The sequence below is a fragment of the Macrobrachium rosenbergii genome, chromosome 41, assembly GCF_040412425.1.
Source record: "Macrobrachium rosenbergii isolate ZJJX-2024 chromosome 41, ASM4041242v1, whole genome shotgun sequence".
In the NCBI taxonomy this organism is placed as follows: Eukaryota; Metazoa; Arthropoda; class Malacostraca; order Decapoda; family Palaemonidae; genus Macrobrachium; species Macrobrachium rosenbergii.
The window spans coordinates 37,028,696-37,055,078 of NC_089781.1; the positions used below are offsets into that span (position 1 = coordinate 37,028,696).

At 37.2% G+C, this 26,383-nt stretch overlaps 1 protein-coding gene across 1 annotated transcript in view; it reads right to left on the minus strand.

The window, feature by feature from the left end:
* Window positions 1-340: 340 nt before the first annotated feature.
* LOC136826807 (uncharacterized) overlaps window positions 341-26,383 on the minus strand; it is a 31,269-nt gene continuing 5,226 nt past the window's right edge. Inside the window, exons 2-11 of the mRNA XM_067084248.1 lie at window positions 25,996-26,038; window positions 25,323-25,730; window positions 20,461-20,558; window positions 19,334-19,453; window positions 16,055-16,200; window positions 10,322-10,392; window positions 9,391-9,636; window positions 5,097-5,273; window positions 4,221-4,465; window positions 341-679 (exon numbers count right to left, since the gene is read on the minus strand). Of these exons, the coding sequence (XP_066940349.1) occupies window positions 495-679; window positions 4,221-4,465; window positions 5,097-5,273; window positions 9,391-9,636; window positions 10,322-10,392; window positions 16,055-16,200; window positions 19,334-19,453; window positions 20,461-20,558; window positions 25,323-25,730; window positions 25,996-26,030 (1,731 nt within the window). The 5' untranslated portion in view covers window positions 26,031-26,038 and the 3' untranslated portion in view covers window positions 341-494. The remainder of the gene's footprint in view (window positions 680-4,220; window positions 4,466-5,096; window positions 5,274-9,390; window positions 9,637-10,321; window positions 10,393-16,054; window positions 16,201-19,333; window positions 19,454-20,460; window positions 20,559-25,322; window positions 25,731-25,995; window positions 26,039-26,383) is intronic.

Consider the following 26,383-nt stretch of genomic DNA (forward strand, 5'->3'; position numbering starts at 1 on the left):
TCTTAAAAAGGTTGTCTCATTACGTAAGTTAGTATTCTATCTATACAAAAGAATAATTTGTGCAAGAAAACATACTATAATTAAACAAGTTTAATTATAAATGAGCGTTAGATGGATTCAGATTTTTGTATCCTTTCAGAATGAGTTTACGACATTTCAAGACTGCGATCTTAATTTGCAATGACTTACTTGTAAGACAGAATATTGTCACAGTACATTCAAGTTATAAATTACTTCCTCCGAGGCACTGCGTAAGGATGAAGATATTCCTTATCAACAAACAAAACACACACACAATATATGGGGAAACTGATTGCCATCATTTTTAGAGAATTCAACCTTTTCTTTTTCTTAATATTTATTGAAAATTCATAGCTCAACGCTTTTGCATATCTTTTAAATTACAAGATAACAAATAAAGAACAAAGCACATAACGTGCATGAGCAATAAAGATAGCCAAGTAACGCAATTGTTGCATGAGTCTACAGTCATTTCAAATTAGCTGCAACTTCTTAAGAGTGCGAGAGACGGCTTCTTCGACGGACTGTCTGTACTTGAGCAAAGCGGGAACCTCCTTAGTCGAACCAGGTTTGCCGCAGTGCTTCCCGCAGCGATTTTTAAAATGAGCCAGGTAACCGATGGACGTAGGAACTTTGTACACATCGCCACGACATTTGCCTGCACAAAATATGAAAGATAATTAAGAATGCATAATGAAGAGGAAGCAAGCAGAGAAATATGTTTTGTATCCATCATTCACTTTTGTGTCTGCAGCAGTTATTCCGGAAACACAAGCATGTCATTGCAGGAAATTTTTATAGCTAATGAAAATCAGAGATGGAAAATATAGCTGTCCATGAAGTGCTTTAATACTTATTTTAAATTTGATGAGCAATAAACACGTTGAACATGCAAGTAAGTCAAGTCTTTGCATTAAATTTCCTTGTTCAGTTTGAAGTGACAACTCTCTCTCTCTCTCTCTCTCTCTCTCTCTCTCTCTCTCTAAGTCATGTAGATTCAAACGAAAAACAGGTGTCAGGAACGCACAGGAAACAGAGTTTAGTCTGATAAAGCTAATCAAGAGTCCTCGTATTTTATCAAAATCATTTGACAAACACTTTCCAAAAGATGCAGTAAAACGGAAACCAGCGAAAAGCTTTATCTTGGAAAGAACTCAGTGATTCACTAGCAAAAACAATCAATATTTTTCACAAGCAAGTTAGAGGTAGCATGTCCTTGGGTAGTTTTATGTTTCTTTGGATTATATTTAATTAAGTGTAGAGATTCTGTCATAAATGAGGTATTCACATCCATACTTACAGGTGACTGACTTTGTGTCGGTGGCTATGTAAGCCATAGATGACTAAGATTGTATGTACAAGGGAATTAAGCAATTATTATACTGTTATATTTGAGCAGAGGTAAAACTGTGCACATGTTCAGCCTGGAAAGTAGCCTCGAAAGAAAAAAAAGAAAAAAGCATAAGCAAGTCTTCGTGTGGACTCATACCAGATCTGAGGTGAATGCTACAAGATGTGCGCATTGGGCCCTCGAGATTTTTCAGGGATAACTCCATCACGCAAGTCCCTTGGATAGCTCTCATCTGCACAAATTGTGACTTTTACTTAATATAGTTCAACTCGCAGACCTCAGATTGCCCGTACTAGTTTCAGTATGAACGTAGGGTACACTGCACATTCTATTGACCAATAAACAGAAAATTTTTCATAATACTGATTGTCTAGTTTGGCGGGTGAATGATTGTTCAGTGATATTGTAAATACAGAGCCAATCTTATTGTCGGGTAAAAATATGAGTCGTATAATGGTGAGATTGTACAATATTCTTCAAATCTCCCTGAATGTCAACTCTAGAGAGACTTTTATGAACTGATCTTGTACTTATTTCTTTTTCTTTTCTGTCGTCGCTATAAAGGAAGGCAACAAATACACGCCATACTTATATCGGATTACAAAATGTACTTTGCCTAGTTGACGGTCAGGGTAGAACTGAGATTATTCTACCTTATGTATGATAAGATGCTTATGTTTCTATAAATCCTGCGGTTCTCTCTGTTCCTCCTCTTCTGTGTACAAGAATGCGTATTTCTTTTTTTAATTATAATTTATAACGTAAAGAAAGCTCAAGTGACAATTGTCATTTACTGTAGACTGTCACTTTTGTGATTATATTTCACTACAAACTTCCTCTGTTCTAGACACCATGACATCCTTGAAAATAGACAACTTTCTTAGGATCGCCTACTGTGCATCATTTCCATAACAATCTAATTCATAAAACACTAAGCTACCGACCTTCCCACCACTTATTCCTTTCCTTTCTCTGCCGTCAACATTCCTCTACGTGTGAAGACGTTTTCCTTTAACGATACATTTAAATATTTCATTTCCTGTCAGCATCATTTCATTTCAACTAACAATTCATTTGCTATCTAACTTTCTTGTTTGTGCATCCACAAAGTTCCGAGACATCTTGTTCCTCAACTTCATTTTCTTATTCCTTCCTCTCTTCTTTATACAATTATGGCTTTTCTTATGGTTTACGTTGTTCTCCTTATTCACAAATTCTTCACTCTCTCTCTCTGTTGAGTTTCCGATATCTTTATCTTCCATTTAAGTTGGCCATTTCTACTCCAGCTAACAGTTTCATATTATACCATACTGTCCCAGCCTTCACGCGGGACTTACTCAGTAGTAAGGTTTTCAACACTGTTCAGAGACTTTGAATGTCCCTAATTGCCCTGTATGACTTTACATTCTTCCCTCATACTTCCTTCCGTGTATACGAGTGCTTCTCTTACAAGCATTTTGTTAAATGTTATTGAATAAATGGCCACAACGCTCCTATCAAGCTAGAACGATTCAGTCCTCATTCCGTAACTTAATTTAGATCTTTCCTAGATAGTTACCCCAAGGGTTTTAATCCGGCGTGTTTAGTACACGCCCATTGGGGATTACCGTAAAATCATAAACAAAAGACCGTAAATGCCATGGAGATAATGACCCCGGAGAAATATTAGTTCTAGATAACGACTCCCTTGGGGGGTCACTATCTAGGAAAATCCCTTAATTTTACATCATCAGATTCTGGATTTATTCTTTGATTCATAACTGAGCAATGTGTACCAGCATTTTCATTACTTCTTTCTCTCTTTTAAATATATCATTTGTCATTTTTTGTAAACCAATTACCCTTGTTTTATTCAACAATCGATGTTGAACGTTAACAAATTTTTGTGCCGGCTCAGTTTTAAGTTACGGACGAATCCCAAAACGTATTATTTTGTTACGAAAGACAGCTCTGGACTAGTATTTCTAAATCATAGCTTTTTTAATGTACAAAATAAAATTTCAAATAAATTCGAATAATTCAGAATTAATCAGAACTACCAAAGCTTCAACCTCTTCGTTAGGCTGGTTGTCATTCCCACATTCTAGGAAAACCTCCTTAGCATTTATAACGATAAATTTTCTTTTTATTGACACTGTCAGAGGATCGAAGCATCTTATGTCATATTCCAACAACTTCTTTAATTTACCCCGATTCCTCATTCTTGCAAAGTTGCATGAGACCATCATTTCTTTTCGCATTATCATAGTCCTAACCAATATATATAACAGTTTTCTAAATCCATGTTTCAGAGATGAGTGGTTTCTGGCAAGGAATTCTGCACAAAAGTATAAGATCATGATAAAAATCCGTTAAATTGTTTATAAGATATTCGGTCTTGATGCTTGAGCGTGATGTGGAATCAACCACGCTGAATTTGGTCGTAATCTATCGTTATGGCTGGAAGCTTTACGTCATTTGGCTATTGCCCATCGCTCATTTCCACATGCAACCGTTGGACCGAGATCGAGGGAGAGATGTTAATATAAAATTTTACCATTACATTTTCATTTATACGTCCTTCTTAACCCTGAAATCCACTAGTCCTAGATTCTATAACTTCTCGGTTTTAACATATATTTTTAATGCCTGAGACATTTTCTAATCCAAAACTTTTTTACTACTAAAATGAATAATTTCCTGTCTCGATGGATATGTTATCATTGCCGAAAAAAAGCTAAATTCACAACTAGCACTTTATCATATAGAAGGCCCGTTTATGTGATTCTACGTGCGTTAAGCGGGAAAAAGGTAAAAAGCTCGACCATTTATGTTCACCCGAGCTTTTTAAAGTCCATTCTCCACTTACCTGACCCACACACCCTTGGTTTGTGCGACATGGCACCCGTAACAAAGTCCATGTCGTAGAGACATTTCTGGTTGGTCAGCCCAGGTACGAATTCAGTCGGAATGAAAGAATGCCTCAGCGCCCAAAGGTAACCGGGCAGATCGCGATTTTTCTCAGATGGCGGAAGGTCTCCCGGGTGGAACTTCCACTCCAGACTGTAGGCTGTGGGTGGTGGTTTGCCCTCGGCCTTGGACTTCTTTTGTGCCCTTTATGCGATCAAAAATTGTATGTATATTTACATACATACATACATACATATATATATATATATATATATATATATATATATATATATATATATATATTTATTTATTTATACTGGAAAGGTATAAGAATTAAAATGCCTTTTGAAAATACACAGGTTTTACGGCGAAACAATCATAAAACTATAGTACTTGCTTAATGAACATGAGCTCTAATAAACAAATCAGCGAATAATTTTTGGTATTGATAACATATGCTGTTGTGACGTCAGGTAATTTAAAATTGAATCACTCACATTCAATCTCAATATTTTCATCTTATTTTATTATCCAGAAAACCCAAGTCTTGTATCTTCCACTAGACGTCTAGTTACATCTTGAAATTAGTTGTCAGAGGAATGCTGTTAACATTACCATCATCAGCTTCATCATGACTATCGTGTCATTTTTATTATTGATAGTATCTTTCTTTTCACTGAAGGCAGTGGCAATAAATTTAGTTTTTACAAAATTAAAATAAATAGATAAATCGTAACCTTAAAGACAGGCGCCTATATGAACAAAAAGGTAAAAAAAAAAGTGCTGAACATTAAGTGCGCCGTACATAGAAAAGTACCGGGAATGAGTAACCAACCTGGTGAGTACATCGTCCATCCATGACGGGTATGAATCATGACGAAGCAGCATCGGAATTTCGTCGGGGTCAAGATGAGCTATGAACCTGTACTCGTGCATGTGGCGGACGAGGCAGTCGGTGTAGTACATGGCTCCCATCAAATAGACTTTGGGCTTTTCCAGCAGGTACCACAATCTAAGGACGGGACATACACAACCGTTGATGAAAGCCTTAGTCTACCTGACTTACCCAAAGTAGGATAGAACAGAACCAGACGCCGAACGAAAAAGGAGAGACCTAAAGAGAGAGGAGAGGGAAACGTGGGACCGGGAGTTTCTTGAAGATTGATGATGACGGAAACACAACGAAGGAAATGGAGTATAACAATGGATACAAAGACAAGGAAAGTGCTTTACTGCTCTACCATATGACAGTTCAGGCATTCCTTTTCAGAAAAGAGGATAATCTTAAAAGACACTCAAAGTTTCTTTTTGAAAGAAAATTAAGGTTCAGGCTAATGTACATCATTCGATTAGTGGTATTTAAAATTCATTCGGAAGTAGCTAGAATGTTTACAAGTCCTTGCCCCTACTAGCAGCTTTTGATATAGCTTGAACGCAAACGTTTGTATTCATTGTTACTGTTACATCAGAATTTAAGTTTACTGACCACTGAAGATTAGCAATCCCACCCCAACAAAAACTAGAGCGGGTGGACCAAAGAGAAAAGTTGCAGTCCAGCCTCAGTTAACCAAAACAAGTTACAGGAAATATGATAAAAACGGCCAACGCTAAATTAGTTTCCATATGACAGTCCTTTTTAATACTAATCAGGTATGCGCCTAACATAACCACAGTTTAAAACAAAGCATTACTAATGCATATTTGCCTTCCGAACCCATTACTAGGACTAACGAGCCGTTCATGGTCTCATGATAGGAAAAACACACATTTCCGTTCTTTCTAATATGTTCCATCGTGTAGGCAATGGCTGGCGGAACAAAGAAATCAATTTATTCCCGGTGGTCGGTCTTACAGTGATATATTACATAAATTACGCCACATTTATTATTATCGAGACCAAAACGAATTCCTTCTCTTGGACCGCAGCAATATTGGCCCCCGTTTTAAATGTAAATTATGCTTTTTCTGCTGAGTTCAAATAAATATATATATATATATATATATATATATATATATATATATATATATATATATATATATATATATATATATATATATATATATATATATATATATATATATATATATTTATATATTATATATGTGTGTGTGTATATATATAATATATATATAAATATAGGCAATATATGTGTGTATATATATAAAGTCGTTTTTTATGGCAAAGAGTAACTGGGGAAAAATATAGGCAACGACCACAATTACTTTCCTCCTTTAACTGCTGATTCAGGAATGGACTTCCATTTCCTGAAACTCTTATCTCAGTGTCCTTCCTCCTTCCTTCCAGGGCATTGTCTCCCATTTTCGTCTGCAGTATATATATATATATATATATATATATATATATATATATATATATATATATATATATATATATATATATATATATATATATATATACACATATATATATGCATGTATATATATACATATATATATATATATATATATAATGTATATACTGTACATAGTGTGTGTGTGTGTGTGTGTTTAATTTACGTATTATGTAAATTAGACTAACGAATGGTAAAAGACTGGAAAGATTTAGAAAGCTGTAATAGAGGCAGCAGTGCAAGAGGCGTACAGTAGGACAGTGGAATATGGGAAAGCGCAAGAAGTTGAAGGGACAACAACTGACCTGTGGTAACTGTGGGTTTGAATGAGCGGAGAATCCCAAAGGAATGTTACGAGGAGTATTTGTCCCATTGTAGTAGGGGTAAGATAATAAAAGAATATGCAAGAATTATAGGAGGAGAATATTGCTTAGTATACCAGAAAAGTACTGCATATATATATGGCACAACTATGATTTTGTAATAAGACAGAAAATAGGATGGTTGATAGGGAAAGACCAGTGTTTGGGTTTATTTCTGAAATGCGACTTATAGAGAAAAGTTTTATGTAACAGTTATGTGCGAAGCTTGAGAATAATGAGGAAGCTGAATGTGGCAAAATGGCCCAAGGAAATATTTGACAAAATCGGCAAAAATGTGATGTGGATAGTATTAGGAATGTATCGTGTATAGGGTATTTTTTTTAAAACAATTAAACTTTGCGAATTAAAAGCCAAACATTCGAAAACCTCCAGACAAGAGAGTGAAAAGCAGGGCGCGCAAGACTGCCCAAAGCGAACAACGAACGAACGTCGGAGGCGAAAAAATGGAAGAGATGATATACTGTATATGTCAGGTCACACGGTACTGATTTGGGGTGGTTAAGAAACGAGTAAAAATGCGCCGAAGTCTCTTCGGCTCAATCGAGTTATTTGTACAGCGTATAATGTTGTGTGAAACTTTCACCCACGGCCCGTGAAACTCAGCCACGATCCGGTGGTGGCCTCAGCCACGGCCCATGAAACTCGCAGCCGTGACCCATGAAACTCACCCACGGTCCGGTGATGGCCTGCGTTGTTGGTATCTATAGCGGTGCCAGAAGTATGATTATGGCTAACTTTAACCTTAAATCAAATAAAAACTACCGAGGCTAGAGGGCTGCCATTTGGTATGTTTGATAATTGGAGGGTGCATGATCAACATACCAATTTGCAGCCCTCTAGCCTCAGTAGTTTTAAAGATCTGAGGGCGGACAGAAAAAGTGCGGACGGACAGACAAAGCCGTCACGATATTTTCTTTTACAGAGAACTAAAAATGCGGAAATCAGTGAAAGACTTTGAAAGTATTTGCAAGAGAAAATTGAAAACGAATGTGCGCGGCAGTATAGTTAAGAAGGCGGAGGGAAAAAAAGATGAAACGTTGATGATGGAAGAATAGAAATATTTGAGTTGTACAGGTATTGTAAAGTAAATGTATGCATGATGGAAAGATGAGCGAAGAGGTTAGTCGCAGAATAAATGAAGCCAGAAAAGTAGAATGGTCTGAAAAGAACTGGAGTAGCAATGGAAGCGAAGTTGGAATATATAATGTGACTGTTAAGATCGTTTTTTTTTATGCAAGCAAAGTATGAATGCTGATTACGGGTAAAGGAAAAAAACAGAGTTAAGACTGCTGATATTATTAGTTTGCGAGTTATATGTGGCACGGGACACCGTGGGGAAATGGAAGAAATAGCAACATAAGGGAAAGATGGCTCATGGTGTTTCGGAATGGTTTGGTCTTCAGGAATTAGTATCAGTGGGAATTCGTAAGTGGCGAGAGAACGAAGTGGAAGACCTAGGAAATGGTAGCTGAATGGAAGGAATAATCACTGAAACAGAGAGACTTAAATTTCTAGGAAACGTTAGAATATACAAAGACAGAAGCGAATACAGAGGTTAGTGTAGGAGGACTCGACACAAGTGATGAACCTCCGTGTAAGCTATATGAAAGAGGTTTATTCTCAGTTTTTCAAAATTAAGTAATTCTTTCCTTTCTGTTGGCTGTAGAAATTTGCTTTAAACATTTGCTTTACAATAAGCACATTAGTAGAGGGTGCCCTAAATAATTTACGCACGGATGAAAACAACAAAACCTTTACACCACAAGATCTCTTTTTAAGTTGATCAGCTTTTAAGATGCTGAAGGTTCATTCCTTTGAAACCTGACCCACTCCTGCCGGGCAACTTGCCTCCCTCTCCGTTGCTTTGGATGTGGATTATGTAATATGCACAATGGAATAAGATAAGTGGCAAAGGACGAATCGCCGAGCATCGCTTCGACATCGGTTTGTCTTGCATATCCGTTAATCGTTTATTTTATTCTTATTTGTCCCCTGGTGAAAGTTGTTGTTTTAACTTCTTCGTTCCAGCAGCAAAACTTTTGCGTAATAAGTGAAGAGTTGCATTACGCTTATTACAAATTAAACAAAACTGTTTGTTTTTACACACCTATATATAATATATGTATATTATATGTGTGTGTCTGTGTGTGTTCGTGTGTCCGTGTGCGTGCGCACTTCTAGGCATGAACGTAAAATCACAATTTGATCATTTCAAAGGAATATTGATTTTAATCAAATTAAATCAATAATCAGGATAAAAATATAAAAAACTATTTAGTTCGTAATATAAAAAAGATCGATCACACGACGATTGAAATATAAAGTGCAGGCGATAAATAGGCTACATAAAAATCTCGAAACCGATCCTAACGATGAATATAAAGGAGTGACCCACCTGCGGATGCTGGGTTCATTGACATAGGGCTCAGGGTAACTGTATTTGGTGACCTGGATAAAACCCTCATCTTCGTAGTGCGACAGGACCTTGGTGATGTTCGGATGGACGTCTGTCTCGTGGAGGAAGACTCTGGCGAATCCCAGGGCTCGAAGGATCTCGATCCACTCAACCAGACGAATCGAAAAGTCGTAGTGGTAGTAGAAAAGGGCGGTGCCGCACGCGGCTGCGTTCCAGCCCTGCAGCCTTGTGAGGGAGAGGTTGCAAAATGACATTCTCACATTTGAATGGAACTTATTTTGGCGAGTTTCTATGCGTTTGTTTTTTTAGAGATATCACTGTAAAGCATTCAAGTTAGAAACTCTTTAGAGTTGAGGTCCCAGACAAGGTTGTCGGGGACAATAATAGTCATTCATTTGACTTCATTCCTATTTTGGACAGTTTAGAAATGATAACACATACGTGACCGAAAAAAACAACAACAATAAAATAAACATTCCGATGTTTGTCGTTGTCACTGATTTTTACCTCTCTCTCTCTCTCTCTCTCTCTCTCTCTCTCTCTCTCTAGAAAATTTTTGCTTCCTTGAATCCTATTATCAGTTGCCTCCACAACAATGGCATTGGACATCAGTTAATTATACTTTTTTCTTTTCTTCCATTACGTATAACTTATTCTTTCAAAGGATGATTCGTCCCTTCGAACTACAAATCTACGTTCAAATATGTTTTAAAAGCATTAATCTAAATTTGTCCAATTTACGCGGGGCAACTTTTAATTATGGTGAATCTATTGACTACTCTCATATGGGCAATGATTCTTAATTAAATTCGCATCGGAATTTGTAGAGTCTTGACGCCCTTATCGTTCTTCTTAAGCGACTTAGATAATAGTAAACGATCTTAGACTGTAAGTACAATCTGAAACTTACTTTCCCCTGTCCCCAGGAGGTTTCCCATTTACGTAGGCAGTAGTTTCATTTCTCTCCATAGCTCCAACAACCTGCAAAAGGAGAGTAAACTTAAGCAGAGAGATTTGTGACAATGCATTCACCAAATATCGCCAAGTAATACAAACACTCATTTTGAATATGGTAACAATAAGATTGCCTAAGTATAAGATATATATATATATATATATATATATATATATATATATATATATATATATATATATATATATAAATTAATGTGTGTATGTTAGTGCGCTATAGAAATCCGAACCGCTTAACCAGCTAGACAAAGTTTGGCCAAACTTAGATAGCAGGGTAGGTTTCAAACCAGTACCCCTTCCCTTCCCTTCCCCTTCCCCTTCCCCTTCCCCTTCCGGCATCCCCTTCCCCTCTGTAACTTTTATAGTAAATAAACTCTACGGGTTTATCATACCTTATTTCATGTAATCGATCCCATAGAAATATATTATTGAAAATGCTTTTCTATCTTGTGATTAATAATTCTGTATCAAGGTGTAGACAGTCACCACAGTAATACCTGGATAAAAGGGACAGTCACCACACTGATACCTGGATAAATTAGACTGTCACCACAGTAATACCACCTGGATAAAAGGGAAAAGCACACTAATACCTGGATAAATGGGATAGCCACCACAGTAAAACCTGGATAAATGGAACAGTCACCACAGTAATGTCTGGATAAAATGGACAGTCACCACAGTAATACCTGGATAAGAGGGACAGTCATAACAGTAATGCCTGGATAAACGGGACAGTCGCCGCAGAAATGTCTGGATAAATGGACAATCACTACAGTACTACCTGATACAAGGGACAGTCAGTACAATAATATCTGGATAAAATGGAAAGACAGTACAGTAATATCTGGATAAATGGGACAGTCACCACAGCAATACTTGGATAAAAGGAATAGTCACCAAAGCAATGTCTGCATAAAAGGGACAGTCAGCATAGTAATACCTGGGTAAAAGGGACAGTCAGCACAGTAATACCTGGATAATTGGGAGAGTCTCCACAGAAATACCTGGGTAAAAGGGACAGTCATTACAGTAATGCTTGGGTAATTGGGAAAGTCAGTAGAGTAATACCTGGGTAAAAGGGACAACCACTGTAGTAATATCCGGATAAATGGGAAAGTCAGTAGAGTAATACCTGGATAAAAGGGACAATCAGTACAGTAATACCTGGATAAATGGGACAGTCAGCACAGTAATATTTGGATAAAAGGGACAGTTAATACAGTAATTACTGGATAAAGGGGACAGTCACTACAGTAATACCTGGATAAACTGGACAGTCAGAACAGTAATGTTTGGATAAAAGGGACAGTCAGCACAGTAATTCATGGATAAATGGGGCAGTAAGTATGAGGAGGTGCAGGAAAATTATTTTGAGTCCTTCAGAGTTTTTCTGGGCAGCACCGCGTTGGTCAGCTAGTATGTAATGTGTATATATGTATATATATATATATGTATATATATATATATATATATATATATAGAGAGAGAGAGAGAGAGAGAGAGAGAGAGAGAGAGAGAGAGAGAGAGAGAGAGAGAGAGAGAGAGAGAGAGAGAGAGGGAGGGAGAGAGAGAGAGTATATTGTATGTGTGTTGATGTTACATGAATATCGAAACCACTCTACCTTAGGAATAACCTACACCCAAAGTGAATTTTATGTGGTAAGTGCATTTACCACGGCAGGGTTCTATGGCTTTTGGGTCTGACACAGAAATGGCAAAAGTATTATGAACTGCCACGAGTAACGAACTTAGCATCGGTTATCGTGGTGGAAATGTGTTGATTTCGAGTCTAATTGCCAAACCTGAATTCAGCAGGAATACAGACGGCCATGTCGAAATCAACTTTTAAGGCTCAGTCACCTCTGTGTCAAACCTGAAAGGCAAGAAACATAATTATGTGTCCTTCCCTTCATGTGTAAGGTATTCAAAGGTAAAGTAAATTCTGTATTACAAAGTATTTGTAAATCAATATTTCTCAGTATAAAAAAGTTACGTGCCTTGGTGACAAACATATCATACACACACACACACACAAACACACAAATATATATATATATATTGCTATATCTTCCCAAGCAACCCACCTTCCAAAGCCTTAATATAGAATCTTTAATAAAAAAATTTCGCGCTTTGCTTAGTACCACCTGACAAGGAAGGGTATGAAACATTGGCCCTTCCTTAAATCCTTCAATCTCTCTCTCTCTCTCTCTCTCTCTCTCTCTCTCTCTCTCTCTCTGTGTGTGTGTGTGTGTGTGTGTGTGTGTGTGTGTGTAAACATGTGCCTGCCGAAGGACCCTTTGTTTCAGAACGTGGAGTTGTGGGAAGATTAACCTTGGCCAGAGGCAGAATAGAACCGGCGGTACGGATTGAGAAAGAGGCGAGAGCCCTGTAGAATCATGTGGTCTTCATTGACCACATGGTGACCCTGAATCAAAATGATGCGCCCGCATAGAGGAGCGACTTTAGCCCCATCTGGACAGGAAAGCATGCTAATCTAGGAGCGAGGACTTAAAAGCAGTCGAGACACATCCCTCTCCCTTGAGTCCCACATCCCTCAGAGTGCCGTGTCCCTCCATGAGGTCCACCTTGCCGGACCTCAGTCTTATTACCAGTGAGCCCCTTAAGTCCTCCAAAGCCATTCTACGCCGAAGTCACCTCTTCTACAAGATAAAATGCTCTGTTTACAAAGGTTCTTTCATTCAGTCACATAGTTTGAATTCTCTCACTGAACTTCACAACTTTAATTTCAAGTGCCAGGGTTTCATATCTGCCTCGCCTTTGTCAGCGCAGTGTTACTTAAATTCCAGTGTGTGAGTGATTACATAAAATTGTATGCTCAAGGCATCTTTGGCACCCTCCGTGCACTGCCTTGTCCTATGCTTATTTTCACTGTGCCCCTACTGACTTTTAATTCATAAATCTCTCCATTACAGCGGGGGTGTTAGCAGTGGAATCCTTCCTTGATTGTACCTTGCGTGTCATGAACCCCACAACGTCAGTATCAGCAGCGTAACACCAACAGAAAATCTTAGAACCTTTTACTTGTATATAACCTTGTAGTTTCCTTATTACACAGATCTTGCATACCTGTCTAAATTTCATTTCATCTTCTGATTGTCTTGCTAATGTACATGTATGTAATTTTAAAATTTACCCTAATTTGTTTACTTACAAATTGCCTTGTGAGTAGAGTCCGCAGCTCAGTAAAAAAAACCCTTTTCTTTATATATTATGATTACCTGAGTCAAATTGCAGTCAGAACCAAGGAATTTTATGTGGTAAGCAAAGTAACACACATTCTGAGTCTATAACAGGCTCATGGTAAGCATTCCCAGGTTAAAATCGTAATATATATATATATATATATATATATATATATATATATATATATATATATATATATATATATATATATATATATATATATATATATATATATATATATATATCTGTGTGTATGATATGTTTGTCACCAAGACACGTAACTTTTTTTTATATCTTTATATATATATATATATATATATATATATATATATATATATATATATATATATATATATATATATATATATATATATATATATATATATATATATACAGTATATATACAGTATATAGTAAACAAATCATCATGAAAATTGGTTAGGTGTAGTCTTCTACATGTTCACAACTGATAAAGAGAAACGATTAAAGCGTATAAAGAAGACTTTAAACTGTGAATGTCTTAGTGGAAATAGCTGCTGAGAGTAAGGGACAGTAACTTGGAGAACAAAGGATAAAGAAATTATTGACAAAGCTGACTGGGAAGGCTTGCATGGGCAATATTTGAAATAGAATTGAATCATTTCTAATTCTTGATTTCTTTCTTTTAATATTCAATTTTCAAATGATGGTTAAGTGAATTCGAATAATGATTTTGCAAATAAAAGGAAATGCTGTATAGCATTTTGTCTAACAAATTGGCAATGTATGCTGAACGTCCCTTGCTTTAGTTTAAAAATACCACAGACTGGTGGAGCTTTGTGTTGTCAATAATTCTTCAAATTTCAAACGTTTTGGTGCAGAGAAAATTATTGGAGTTATTTACCTTTTAAAGGACCAAAATTGTATTTTCTCCAATATTTCATAAAAATCGGGATACGCTTAGGAAGAAAAAGACCATTTTCATGACACGACATTCGGGTACGTCATGGGCAGTCCAGTCATACTTGTTTTTTAGAAAGTCAGTGTTGCAAGCGATATATGAGTGACGTATTGACCGCCGGGATTTCACTATTCCTTTACTTAGTTAAGCACATGGGACTAAGCACCAAATTCAGAGTAGAATGGGAAAAGGATAACTTATTTCTTTACCTGAATGTACTAGTAATCACGGATATCACAAATCCACATACAAAGAAAACCAACTTTCTCGGTAATGAACTTATCTTTATATGCCCTGAGGATTTGTTTCCATGGGTATAGATATACTCCAAGTTACGCATATAAAGTCAATATAGACCTTCAGTAACTTGTCAAGAAAAAAACATCCAAGTCCATTTAATCATTTAGAAGTCGATTTAACACTTCTCGCGATCAAGTAAAGTTTACACCAAATATACGGGTAAGAAACATTCGAATGACGTGATGGGAAAAGATGAAGCCAAAAGGTAAAACGTGATCTGTTAAAACCTAATTTTGATAAAATTATGCGATCCCAGTTCTGACGTGCTCGAGAGTGAGCGCAAATATCACAGGAGAACTGAGAAGCAAAGGGAGGTGGAATTTGAAAAGTCTGAAGAGGAAAAGTGGAGGAAATTTTCAGTGAGAGGACAGGTTCATGAAGAATGTCCACAGAAACGGGAATGCTATAGATCTGAAGTCATGAATATTTGCAGAAAGGAAGTGCAAAGCTGTATACGTGTTGGTGTTATATGAATCACAAATCCCTCCTTCTAAAGTAAATGTAAACAATGATTGTAAAGATATATTTGGAAAGGGTCAGAGAAGAATGGTTTAACTACTACTTACATTTAACGCTCAGATGTAAGGCGAAGACAGATAAGTAAAAAATGCGCCGAAGTTTCTTCGGCGCAATCGAGTTTTCAGTACAGCGTATAAACAAGGCCACCGAAAATCTTTCGGTGGTCTCGGTATAATGCTTTATGAGCCGCTGCCAATGAAACTTTAACCACGGCCCGGTGGTGGCCTGTCCTATACGTTGCCATACGCACGATTATGGCTAACTTTAACCTTAAATAAAATAAAAACTACTGAAGCTAGATTGCTGCAATTTGGTATGTTTGATGATTGGAGGGTGGATGATCAACATACCAATTTGCAGCCCTCTAGCCTCAGTAGTTTTTAAGAGCTGAGGGCGGACAGAAAAAGCGCGGATGGACAGAGAAAGCCGGTACAACAGTTTTCTTTTACCGAAAACTAAAAAACGAAAGCTTGTCATTGTGGTTTGAACAATGGATAGTAATAAAGTGTATTGACAAGCCATCTCATCTATGATGAGGCACATCTGCATGCTACTGTACTTGCACAAACATATAGATAAATAAATAAACAGGTAAATAAAATAATTTGATATATACATATACGTACATTTTATACTAAAATTTATGCCACCTCAACAGTGAATAATTTTGTTCTCTAGTGAAAATCTTGAATTGTTCAAACCCACCTCTAACAAAGTCTTTGCTGATTCACACAGTTTTGCCACAACAGAAACAGCTTTGGGTTTCCTGTGAGCATCTCTGGGAGGAATGCGGCAGCTGAGAAAGAACACTTTTTGACTGTCCCCAGTCTTTAGCTTGAAGCTGTTATAGTCTGCAAAGAGTTGAAAACGTCAATTTTGGTGATCACATTCAAACGCAACACCCAGAACACAAACTGCATTGATTCAACTTATTGGGAAATCTAATTACGACACACTCACATTCCCTCATGCAACCATAACTTGAGTCAAAGATCTGTGATGTAATTTGAGAAAATAAAATGAAATATTACAACTGATTCCGAAAGTATTAAAATAAGGAAAGACCTTAGTATACCCATTTTTTTAGCAGCTAGGCCTTGTACAGTATCATAGGCATTTTTTATAAATAAAGAGCATAACATAACACTAACTGAGATATGAGTTGCCCTATGTGAAGAAGAGATAGAGCCAATTGTTTCTCAATAGTTGACTAAAAACTGAGTTTTGAGAATTGAGTTAGTTGCTCAAAAAGATGGGTATAGTCAGATCTTCCCTCATCGTAATACTACCAAAATCTGTTGGAACGTTGTTTTATTGAGAATGACACTTAAAACTAAGAACTGCATATAGTTAAAAGCAAAAGATCTCAAATTATGAGAGCTGAAATCATTCACTGAGATTTGTTATGGTTCATTTCATCCCCCATAATTTGCACCAAGCACTAATTTTTGCTGAATCTCTGTTAAGATATCCAGGCACCATAGATCTACTGTATGCGCAAGATAGGATCAATGAAAATGGAGCAATTATCTGTAAAAGCATCAAGCTTAGTTTCAAGGCTAAACCGCATTTACATTTAAAATACAAACAGCAATAGTCAAGAACACTATCTTGGGAACCAGAACTTACTTTCCAGCCGTCACTGTACTGCTATGCTCTTTGATATGTATTAGTTAAAATTTTGGTAATAACACTAAAATATGCCTCGCCCCAAACTGCCGTCTGTCTGTTCGAAAAAGAAGGCCTCATAATTAACATGGTCAGAAGTAGCACTAGAGTACAGACGAATCATACGACCCTCATAACCGTAATTTATCGATTTCTGTACGACAGAGGAAATTGAAAGAAATACATCACAAGTCTCAGACTCTTGCGGAAACAAAACTGCAAACTATAGCACAAATAATTACTTTCAGCATAGCTATTGAGACGTTTTGCCAGCAAATATACAAAACCTTTATATAACATAATTTGACAGGAATTTCGCCATAATCGACTGGGCAAGAACTACCACTCCAACACTTAGTTAATGGAATAGCATATCTAATTCTCAAATATGCACAAACAGTTCCTTCTAGTTAATACGAAAATAACAGACAACTTAAGAGCAAAGTAATTAGCATTCAAAAAGCAAAAATAAAACAAAACAAAGGGAAAAATAATTTTAGGTCTACACTTCAATATGCGTCAAGGAAAAGTAACATCATCTAAATTTTACAGGACCAAATAGAGAAACTGGTCAGTTTATCCACAGGAAAACTAGCATGAGAGATGATGTTAGACATATCAGCCAAGATTGCCTTCTCCTGTAAATGAGTGACAGAGGTACCTTGTTTAATCAAAGAAGGCACAGTGGAATTACACTAAAACATGCAGATTTGAGAGCAGCCCACCATCTATGTTCCCGAATTGCACCAGAAAGGGTTTCCTCTATAGCCAAATTGTATTCATTTTCGACTGAACCATAAAATCCCTGACCCCCAGCTGGGTCTGATATAATTATTTACGGCCAAATAAGGTCCATCCTTTCCCAAGCCTCTTGTTCCTCTAAATAAGCACATATACAATCGTTACTGAATCAGCCTGTCTTTATTACAATAATTCAATAAAATAAGGAATTCGACATCAAGCTACAAAATTCTCGCATGAAATAACAACAAGATCGCTTCTTTATATAACTTTGACCAATATGCCAGTGAAAGATCACTCAAAATCCCTTTCCACTGTGCTTAAGATATAACTCACAAGAGCCTGGCCTATCAGGAACAGCCTGTACAGTTTTAATTACTGAAGACGCTAAAGCATGACCAGGGTGCCCAGTTTGAAACTCAACGTTGCTGGTCACAACACCTGGGGAATCGGTAAATACAAAATCCAGGCGGCCACCAGACTTGCGCGTGGCCTTATTTACAATTCCTCACAACTAGATTCAGAAGTAAAGTCAAAAGCTCTTAGGTCATGCCGTATAGCCATGATGATGAGAAGACTGTCAAAAATAGTGCCATTATCAAGATTGCGATAAATAGAACACAACGAGAGTTGCTCAGTTTACAGATTTTGGCGCTGTGGTAGCTATAATGCCCAGATATAAACGGAGCTCTGGATGAAATAAGTTTCAGGAATAGATATGCTCTAACCTAAGGATTCTAGCACAGAGCTATCAGTTTCAGGACAGCTACACCACTGGTAAGACCTCTTCATTCAGCAGTAAGGAAACATTGTGAAAACATATTTTGCAACATTATTATGGAAACCGATAATTCAAACATTTTTTAAAATCTATGAATGAACATAAACTTAAAATCTTAACTATTTTCTTACTGGATTAAACAATCATCTTTAAATTTGGATACTATTTTAATCCCTTTCTGTATTTATGGTCGTGCTTGGCCTTGAAACTCTTCTGCTTGTTAAGCTTTTCTAATTATTTCATCTAATTTCACCAACTGGTGACTAAATATTGAAAAATTATATCAGCTGCTTATCACTGATGAAAGGCTGTAGCTAAAGAGACCCATAAAGATATACTGTATAATATTTGTCTGAGTTATTACTCCCTCATGCAGGTAACTTATTGAAATGTGAGGAACCGAATTCATTGATCAGTACGTGCGCTAAACCATACACTTCTCGAAGACTTTTGTGACTTTTTATCACGGTACTCTATACAGGAATTCGGGCACTTCGTTAAATCTAGATTTTAAAGGTAAATTTGATCATGAAAACAGTACATTCATGGGGAGTCTCTCAGGACTGTTCACTCTGGGGTCATCACCTTTTCTCTTTGATTTTCAGCAAAATAAATCAAATAATAAGAGTCAGTCTCTCTCTCCCTCTCTCTCTCTCTCTCTCTCTCTCTCTCTCTTACACGCACACACAAGTACTCGCACAAACACACACATACATGTATAAACAAGCACGCACACAGATTAAACTCACATCTTTGTTCTCCTATCTCCAATACCGAATTTGAATGTTACCTACCTATCCTAGCAACCCTGGAAACCGCAGGAGGTCCGGTGGCATTGAACCAAAAGTAGCACCACGGCTTTGGAGGATTCTTGACAGTCGTATGGGCTAGTATTCTGACGCAGGGTCTCAAGTCTGTTCAAAGAAAAGGAGTTTTTAAGGATTCACTTTGACTCCTCTTTGCTCCTCTTCTTTACGCTTCAGCTTTTAGTATTTTGACATAACAGAGTTTGAAAATGATCACATTAACTAAAAAATGTAGCAGCTTACTTAGAATAAAAAGAATAATAATGTAAGAATGGAAAATAAAACTTTATTGGCCCAAGTTTTCCTTAAAATCATGTTTGAGAATGTGCGTTTGTTTTCTTTCAGGATGTTTTGTTGTAGATAAGGGAACGGGATTCTGGGTCTTTTTTTCAGCAAAAGAAACATTTCACTTTAATATATACCAGTAAATTTAGAGACAAACTTTGATTTGAACTTTGCTTTCAAATCAATAATAAAAATGGATTCCACATAAGTTACCAGCAGTTTAGACTTTATTTGGAAACCATGTCAATATTTCCTTTAGCTGGGGAGTGATATTATTTCAAAAATGAAAAAAATAATTGTTAACCTACAGTGTTCCTTGTAAAAACACTTATGAGAACAAATTTTTGTGCATTAGGCCTATTGCCTTAGAATGACACCTTCGCAGTTTGTATTCAGTGAAATCAGAGTAATCTTCTAACGGGCTTACCGGTGCGAATTCTTTTGATCAATTACTTTTCAACGAACAGCGAAACTATTTGGAAGACTTTACATCTACAACCCTGGACTTATTATCTTTCATCAGATACGACTTAAAAGTATAACTTCATCGTTCAAATCACAGTTAAATTCATATTTTTAGGAGATTTTTTTAACAGTAGTTGGAGTCTTTCTAAGAAAGGGTATTTATTATTTCTCATGGATAAAAGATCATTTACATTTTCAGAAACATTTTAATATAAAAATTGGCCTCTTTTTTCTGTCGTTTAAATGCATTAGAAATATTATGAAAACCAGATGCTTCTCGGAATATTTTTTTTTTTGAATGAATGATTACCTTTCAGTGTTATTTCATTAAAAATTTTTTGATTTGCCAAGCTTTATCATGTTACCTGTGTGGACTCTGTTATCCATGATTGCAGAATAAAGATGGTACGTTGCTCCGTTGCCCATGATGACTTTTTGGTAGTACGTGTTGCTCCAAAGAATTCTGAAATATAAACATCAGAAGTAACAGAGAAAAAGACCTTTTATTGGAACCATTTTACGCCTCTTGAGGTGTGTAATAGATTCACCATGTATCTCGTCTGAAACAAGCAACTTCCATTTTGTTGAAAAAAAATTAATGCAAAGATCAGCAACAAGCAAATGAATCCTTATACCTGGTCCAGAAGTAATGGAAAAATATATGTATACAATAAGCAGGTGATGGACAATCTCAGCACCTTCCAAGAGGTAGGATGCGGGAATCGGGGAAAAAGGGCCAGTGGGAGAATTTCAAATATTGGCTGAAGAAAACTGGACGTTGTCAGCAAGCTTGGTTATGTTGGAAAAAAAAAGTTAAGTATACCTTAGTTTAACCAGACCACTGAGCTGATTAACAGCTCTCCTTGGGCTGGCCAGAAGGATTAGACTTATTTTACGTGGCTAAGAACCAATTGGTTACCTAGCAAAGGGCCCTACAGCTTATTGTGGAATCCGAAACACATTATATTGAGAAATGAATTTCTATCACCAGAAATAAATTACTCCAATTCTTCATTGGCCGGCCGGAGATTCGAACTCGGACCCTGCAGAGTGCTAGCCGAGAACGGTATCGACCAGTCCAACGAGAAACTGGTTGTGTTGGAGATATCTTCAGAAATGAAAGTTTAGTGTGGAGCTTCGTGTATGAACGCGGCCCGAAGGAGGAGACCCGACGTCCGGTCATTTCGTTGGATCCATGCCCGAAGTATTAAGTGAAATTCACATACATACATACTTACATACATACATACATACATACATACATGCAAATCAAGTGTGACTTCCACATGAAGAGCTCCACTATGTACCTGACGATCAGCTAAGTATTGTAATTGTTTTTGGTCATCGGAAGTGGTATAATTTGTCTCCCTTTGGCATTTGATATTTCGTCATAGTAAAACCTTTGAAGACGCCCGTCCCTTGGAGGAAATCATTCAAATTGCTAGAATGTACAAAAGAGCAATATTAAACAACAAATATATTGTCCTTACCTTCAGTTTGTTATTGCCAGCTTTTAACTGCTTGTTGAATTAGGGATTAATGATTGCTCTTATTTTATAGTCTTCAAGATATGACCATCTGATAAGCTCTCATGTACCAATGCATGATACCCAGAAAATAATGAGCAAGCGTCTTAATAACCCTTTAATTATCAGTTAATAAAAATGGAAGGATTTGCGCTGAATTCACAAGATTCCAATGTTTCAAATTCACTTCACAAATGAATAACATACTTTACGGTCCCAGAATACAGAGTTCCAGTTTTAATTTCATCTAAAATTAATCCCAGTTCTAGACAATTTTTGATTTGCCTTTTTTTTTGGTGGTGGGGAGAGATTTTAGAAATTAAATCTTGTATGCTTAGTATTCATGCTTACTACTTGCCCCGGAAAACTTTTTTTTTTGTATTACATATACCCGAGTAGAAATTCCAAGAAAGAATGATAAAACCTCAAATAATCAAAGATAAAACTTACAAGTTATGAAAACATGTCAGAAGTTCAGGGATATTTACCTAACCGAAAAGATTGGCAGTTTTGAAGACTGCAACGATAGCAGGTCGTCCTTCAAGGAAAATGGATGAAAAGCTTTTTAGGCCATGAACATATAAGTAATGATCAATACCAGAAATTATCTGGTGGTTCGGACCCCTTCAGAATTCCTGAGTATCACTAAAAAAAGTGGCTAGATTAGTTAGTTAGGTAGAAGTTGAGACTTGATGGAAAATGCTGGTTGGCTAATATGTTCCTTTTGAGTTGCCTGCAAGCTCCTTTTCGGTTCTTGAAGACATGAAACCAGACTGGTTGTCAACCAACTGAATATTTGGCTACTGACTTGCACAGCCTCCTAAAAGACGAGAAGGCCATGTATATGGCTAATTTGTGCGTTTTATGAAGAAATATTCTTTTCTGTTCCCGAAGACGTGGAATCTGATAAATCTCAAGTAAAAAATGCGCCGAAGTTTCTTCGGCGCAATAGAGTTTTCTGTACAGCGTATAATGCTGTATAAAACTCTCAGCCACGGCCATGTGGTGGCCTGTGTTTCCGGCACCTATAGCGGTGCCAGACACACGATCATGGCTAACTTTAAACTTAAATAAAATAAAAACTACCGATGTTAGAGGGCTGAAATTAGGTCTGTTTAATGACTGAAGGGTGGATGATCAACATACCAATTTGCAGCCCTCTAGCCTTAGTAGTTTTTAAGGCGGGTCATTCACGCTTAGACTCGTCCCCAGACATGTCGAAAAGGGAGTGGGCGTGTGAGGAGCGTCGAAAGAAATGAGACGGCCATTGACGTCACGACCCGGTCTCTGTGACTGTGAATTACTCATTTGCTTCTTGGACGTGCTCGAGTGATGGCCGAGGGTCTCTCCAACAGCGAACTGGAAACTATGGCAGTTTGTGATGTAGTCTGCGTCAAAATGAAGAACCGTGCTAAGAAAATAAAGAGATAGTGGTTAAAAGACTTGTTGCTTAAAAGAAATGAGTTTTCTCATGCATCCCATCAAATGTCATCCAGGTGATTGGTGTAATCATTTGAGGATGGGCGAGGATAAATTAAGGGAACTGCTGGCATTAATAACACCTTATATCAAGGAATCAGACGCTGTACGAGGCAGTCTATTATATCACCTGCCGATAGACTGACTGCCACCCCCTGATTTAACAGAGTTCTCAACCTTTTTAAGTTCTCTCCTTGAATGCACTTCTCATGTTGTTTATTTTCTTGATGGCAGTTTCCCGTGTAGCACCTGGATATCTGTCCTGTAGCTTGTTTACTATAATATCGTAAGCGGTAATTTTCCGATTTCTGTCAGAATAACACTTGGATTTCACATAATTTAAGTATGGGTGTGATTTATATAAAACAATCCAGTCCAGTCCAAAACGACTTACCAACCCATACTTCTGCCATAGTTGAAGAATTTCCTGAAGTCACGTATTGCAGACGACATTGAGCATTGCTGAAATGATAAATTCAGGTCTGAGTCGAAATAGCCTCCATTCACACACGGATATGTATTTCAACCATAGAACATCCGCGTCTCACAGTGAATGGGTTATTTATACCTGATTTTAAACAAGCTGCTACGCTTTATCTGTGCGATAGTCTGTACCGACTAAAGACAACCACATTCACGTACCGATGTCCAACGCTCCGCCCAACTTTCTACAAATCTTAAGACCGGAGCTGCTCGTGAATGGGTCCCCTAAGATCTGAGGGCGGACAGAAAAAGTGCGGACGGACAGACAAAGCCATCTCAATAGTTTTCTTTTACAGAAAACTAAAAATGCACTCTAGGTGTTTGCTAGCCTTGTAAATACTTAGCCGCTGAATTTTATAACCAGGTGGCAGGCTATAAAGCTAGATCTGTGGCTTTTACTGTATGTGAGCTAAATTGCTAGTTCCTATTTCGTTCCTTGAGACATGGTCAAATGTCTAAGGTAAAAACTTACCACCAAAGTTGATGCAAGCCATAATAAATACTTGTTCTCTGGCTTACTTGTCTTGCCGGCAGCTTATAAGGCTAGATATGCTGATGATGATGATCCGTTCTTTGTTAATTCTTTGCCCGTTCAGTATGGAAAATTTACGTCTGAATGTGTTCATTGAATCATGGTTGTGTCGGAGAATAAAAGTTAATATTTGTACTTTAGAATGTAAAAAAGGGAACGGAATACCTGTCAGTTGTTTTATCTAAAATTAGTTTTATCTAAAATTAGTACTTTGCCAAAATGTGACACCGTCCACATATACTGTGATGGTTCTGTCAATGATGTGAACGTGAACGCTGGGTGTGGAGTCATTGTACAAGAATGTTATGAGACTGATGTATGTGTCGATGTGATTCTGCATAAAAGAAATGAGTATAAGACATTTACTAGCGCTGGAGAATTACATGCAGTTCATGAAAGGTTAAAACTGGTGGTCAATAAAAGAAAGGATGTGTTTGTTGTTGTTGGGCGTCAAAGTGCTTTATTTACTATCAATAGTAAAAGTCCTATTCATGGAGCCTCGATGGCTCAGTCGGTTACAGCAGCAGCTTCGGACTTCGTAGAGGTCTGTGGCGCGGGTTCAAATCCGCAGCCGACTGATCAGAGAGGCAGACACTTTGCTATCCGTGTAGACATCCCGGGATTATATAATAGCGTTTGCTGAATAGAATGTTGTTTTTTTGTGGGCATATTAGCATGTTAATACACCTCATTTGATGTAAATTTATGTCAATAAATATATAACCAATAAATATAACAACAGAATTTACATCTGTTTGGCTCCCTGAGAAATTATGGCTGAAACTAAAATTCAAGTATAACTTAAGAAGAACTGAAGAGCAGCAGAAGAGCAATAATCACAAAGGCTACAGTTGGCGACAGAAAGAAACTGAGAAGGAACTGGGACAAAACTGTCACAAGGAACTCTTCTCACCTTCTCAAGGAACTGGAGAGGAACTAGGGTCAAGGAGCTAACTTTACCTCACTCTTAGAACATGCTTTGTGTGTTTAGATACAGAAAGTGTCTTTAAGAAACTGACAAGAGTGATAATGCAGGTAACAGCAAACAAATTAGTTCAGTGTTAACAGTACTAATTGTCAAATATATTTTTCTCAAGTTATCAACACGACTAAGCTCTCAGCTCTTCACTGAACAAGGCAAAAGTCACGCAAGAAGTAGACTTAAATAAGCTAGACACTGACTGTACCAACGAAAGAAATCTTTTACCCGTGAGGCGGAGGCATGAGATGACATCTCTTCTTAGTGATTTCAGTGGCGATGGAGACGGGGAAATTTGGATGGTGCTTCCTCAGGTGCTCTAACGTGGTGAGACTGAGCCATGGAATGACAAGGTCTAAATTCTCACCGTAGACTTCTCTCATTTCCAGATTGATTTGTCGACACCGACAGGAAGAAGATGAAACAGGGGTATCAGGAGGCTTGTCGACAAGGGTATCTGTCTCCCCATAAGTGAGATCGTCATCTTCATCAGGATCTGTATTTTCAAGTCCTAGTGGAAAGGAATCTTCATTCTCGTCCACATCCACAGCAGAGGTCTTGAAATGCTTTTTGCTTTCATCTCTCACATAGACTGTGAGCAGAAGAGAAGCAATCCACAGTCCGGCAATGAATAACCTAGAAACATGAAAAGATTTTGGTATCTGTCTACTAAACTATCATAAAAGATAAATTGAAATATTCAACTGAATTATGCTATTGCGCTATAGTAGACTAATTACCATAAATTCTACCGTGGAGCGAATGTGAATATATCTTAACAAGCGCAAGTATAATTCTTTCTTTAACCCTTACTATACTACTTGATTATTTAACATAAGGTACTATATGCATGCAAAACGCAGTAATCGATTTGCATTGGTCATTTGTTTTGTTCAGTTACCTTTTATGATATGATCGTAAGGGTCCAGCTACCATTGTTTAATCTGAAAAATAAAATAAATGTTGAGTATCCCTCGTAAACAGCCATCATGGTTTGACACAGACACTTCAAATACCATAGATAAAAAAACGTTAACTACGTCACCCATTTCATTTGCCCAAAAGTTCGAACACCCCCTCCCCTTCAGTCAGCCTATTCATGGGCAACACCCATCCCCTGTAATTGGCGACTCTTGTCACTCTAACGAACACTCCAGAGTTACATGCATGTCTCAGTGACTGTTTTTAAAAAGAATTTAGGTTGATAAACCATCACTTCCATTGCAAGCACCCATATATGTCCAAAGAGTCTATAATTTCCTTTAAATTGCAATTACATCCTCTTTCAG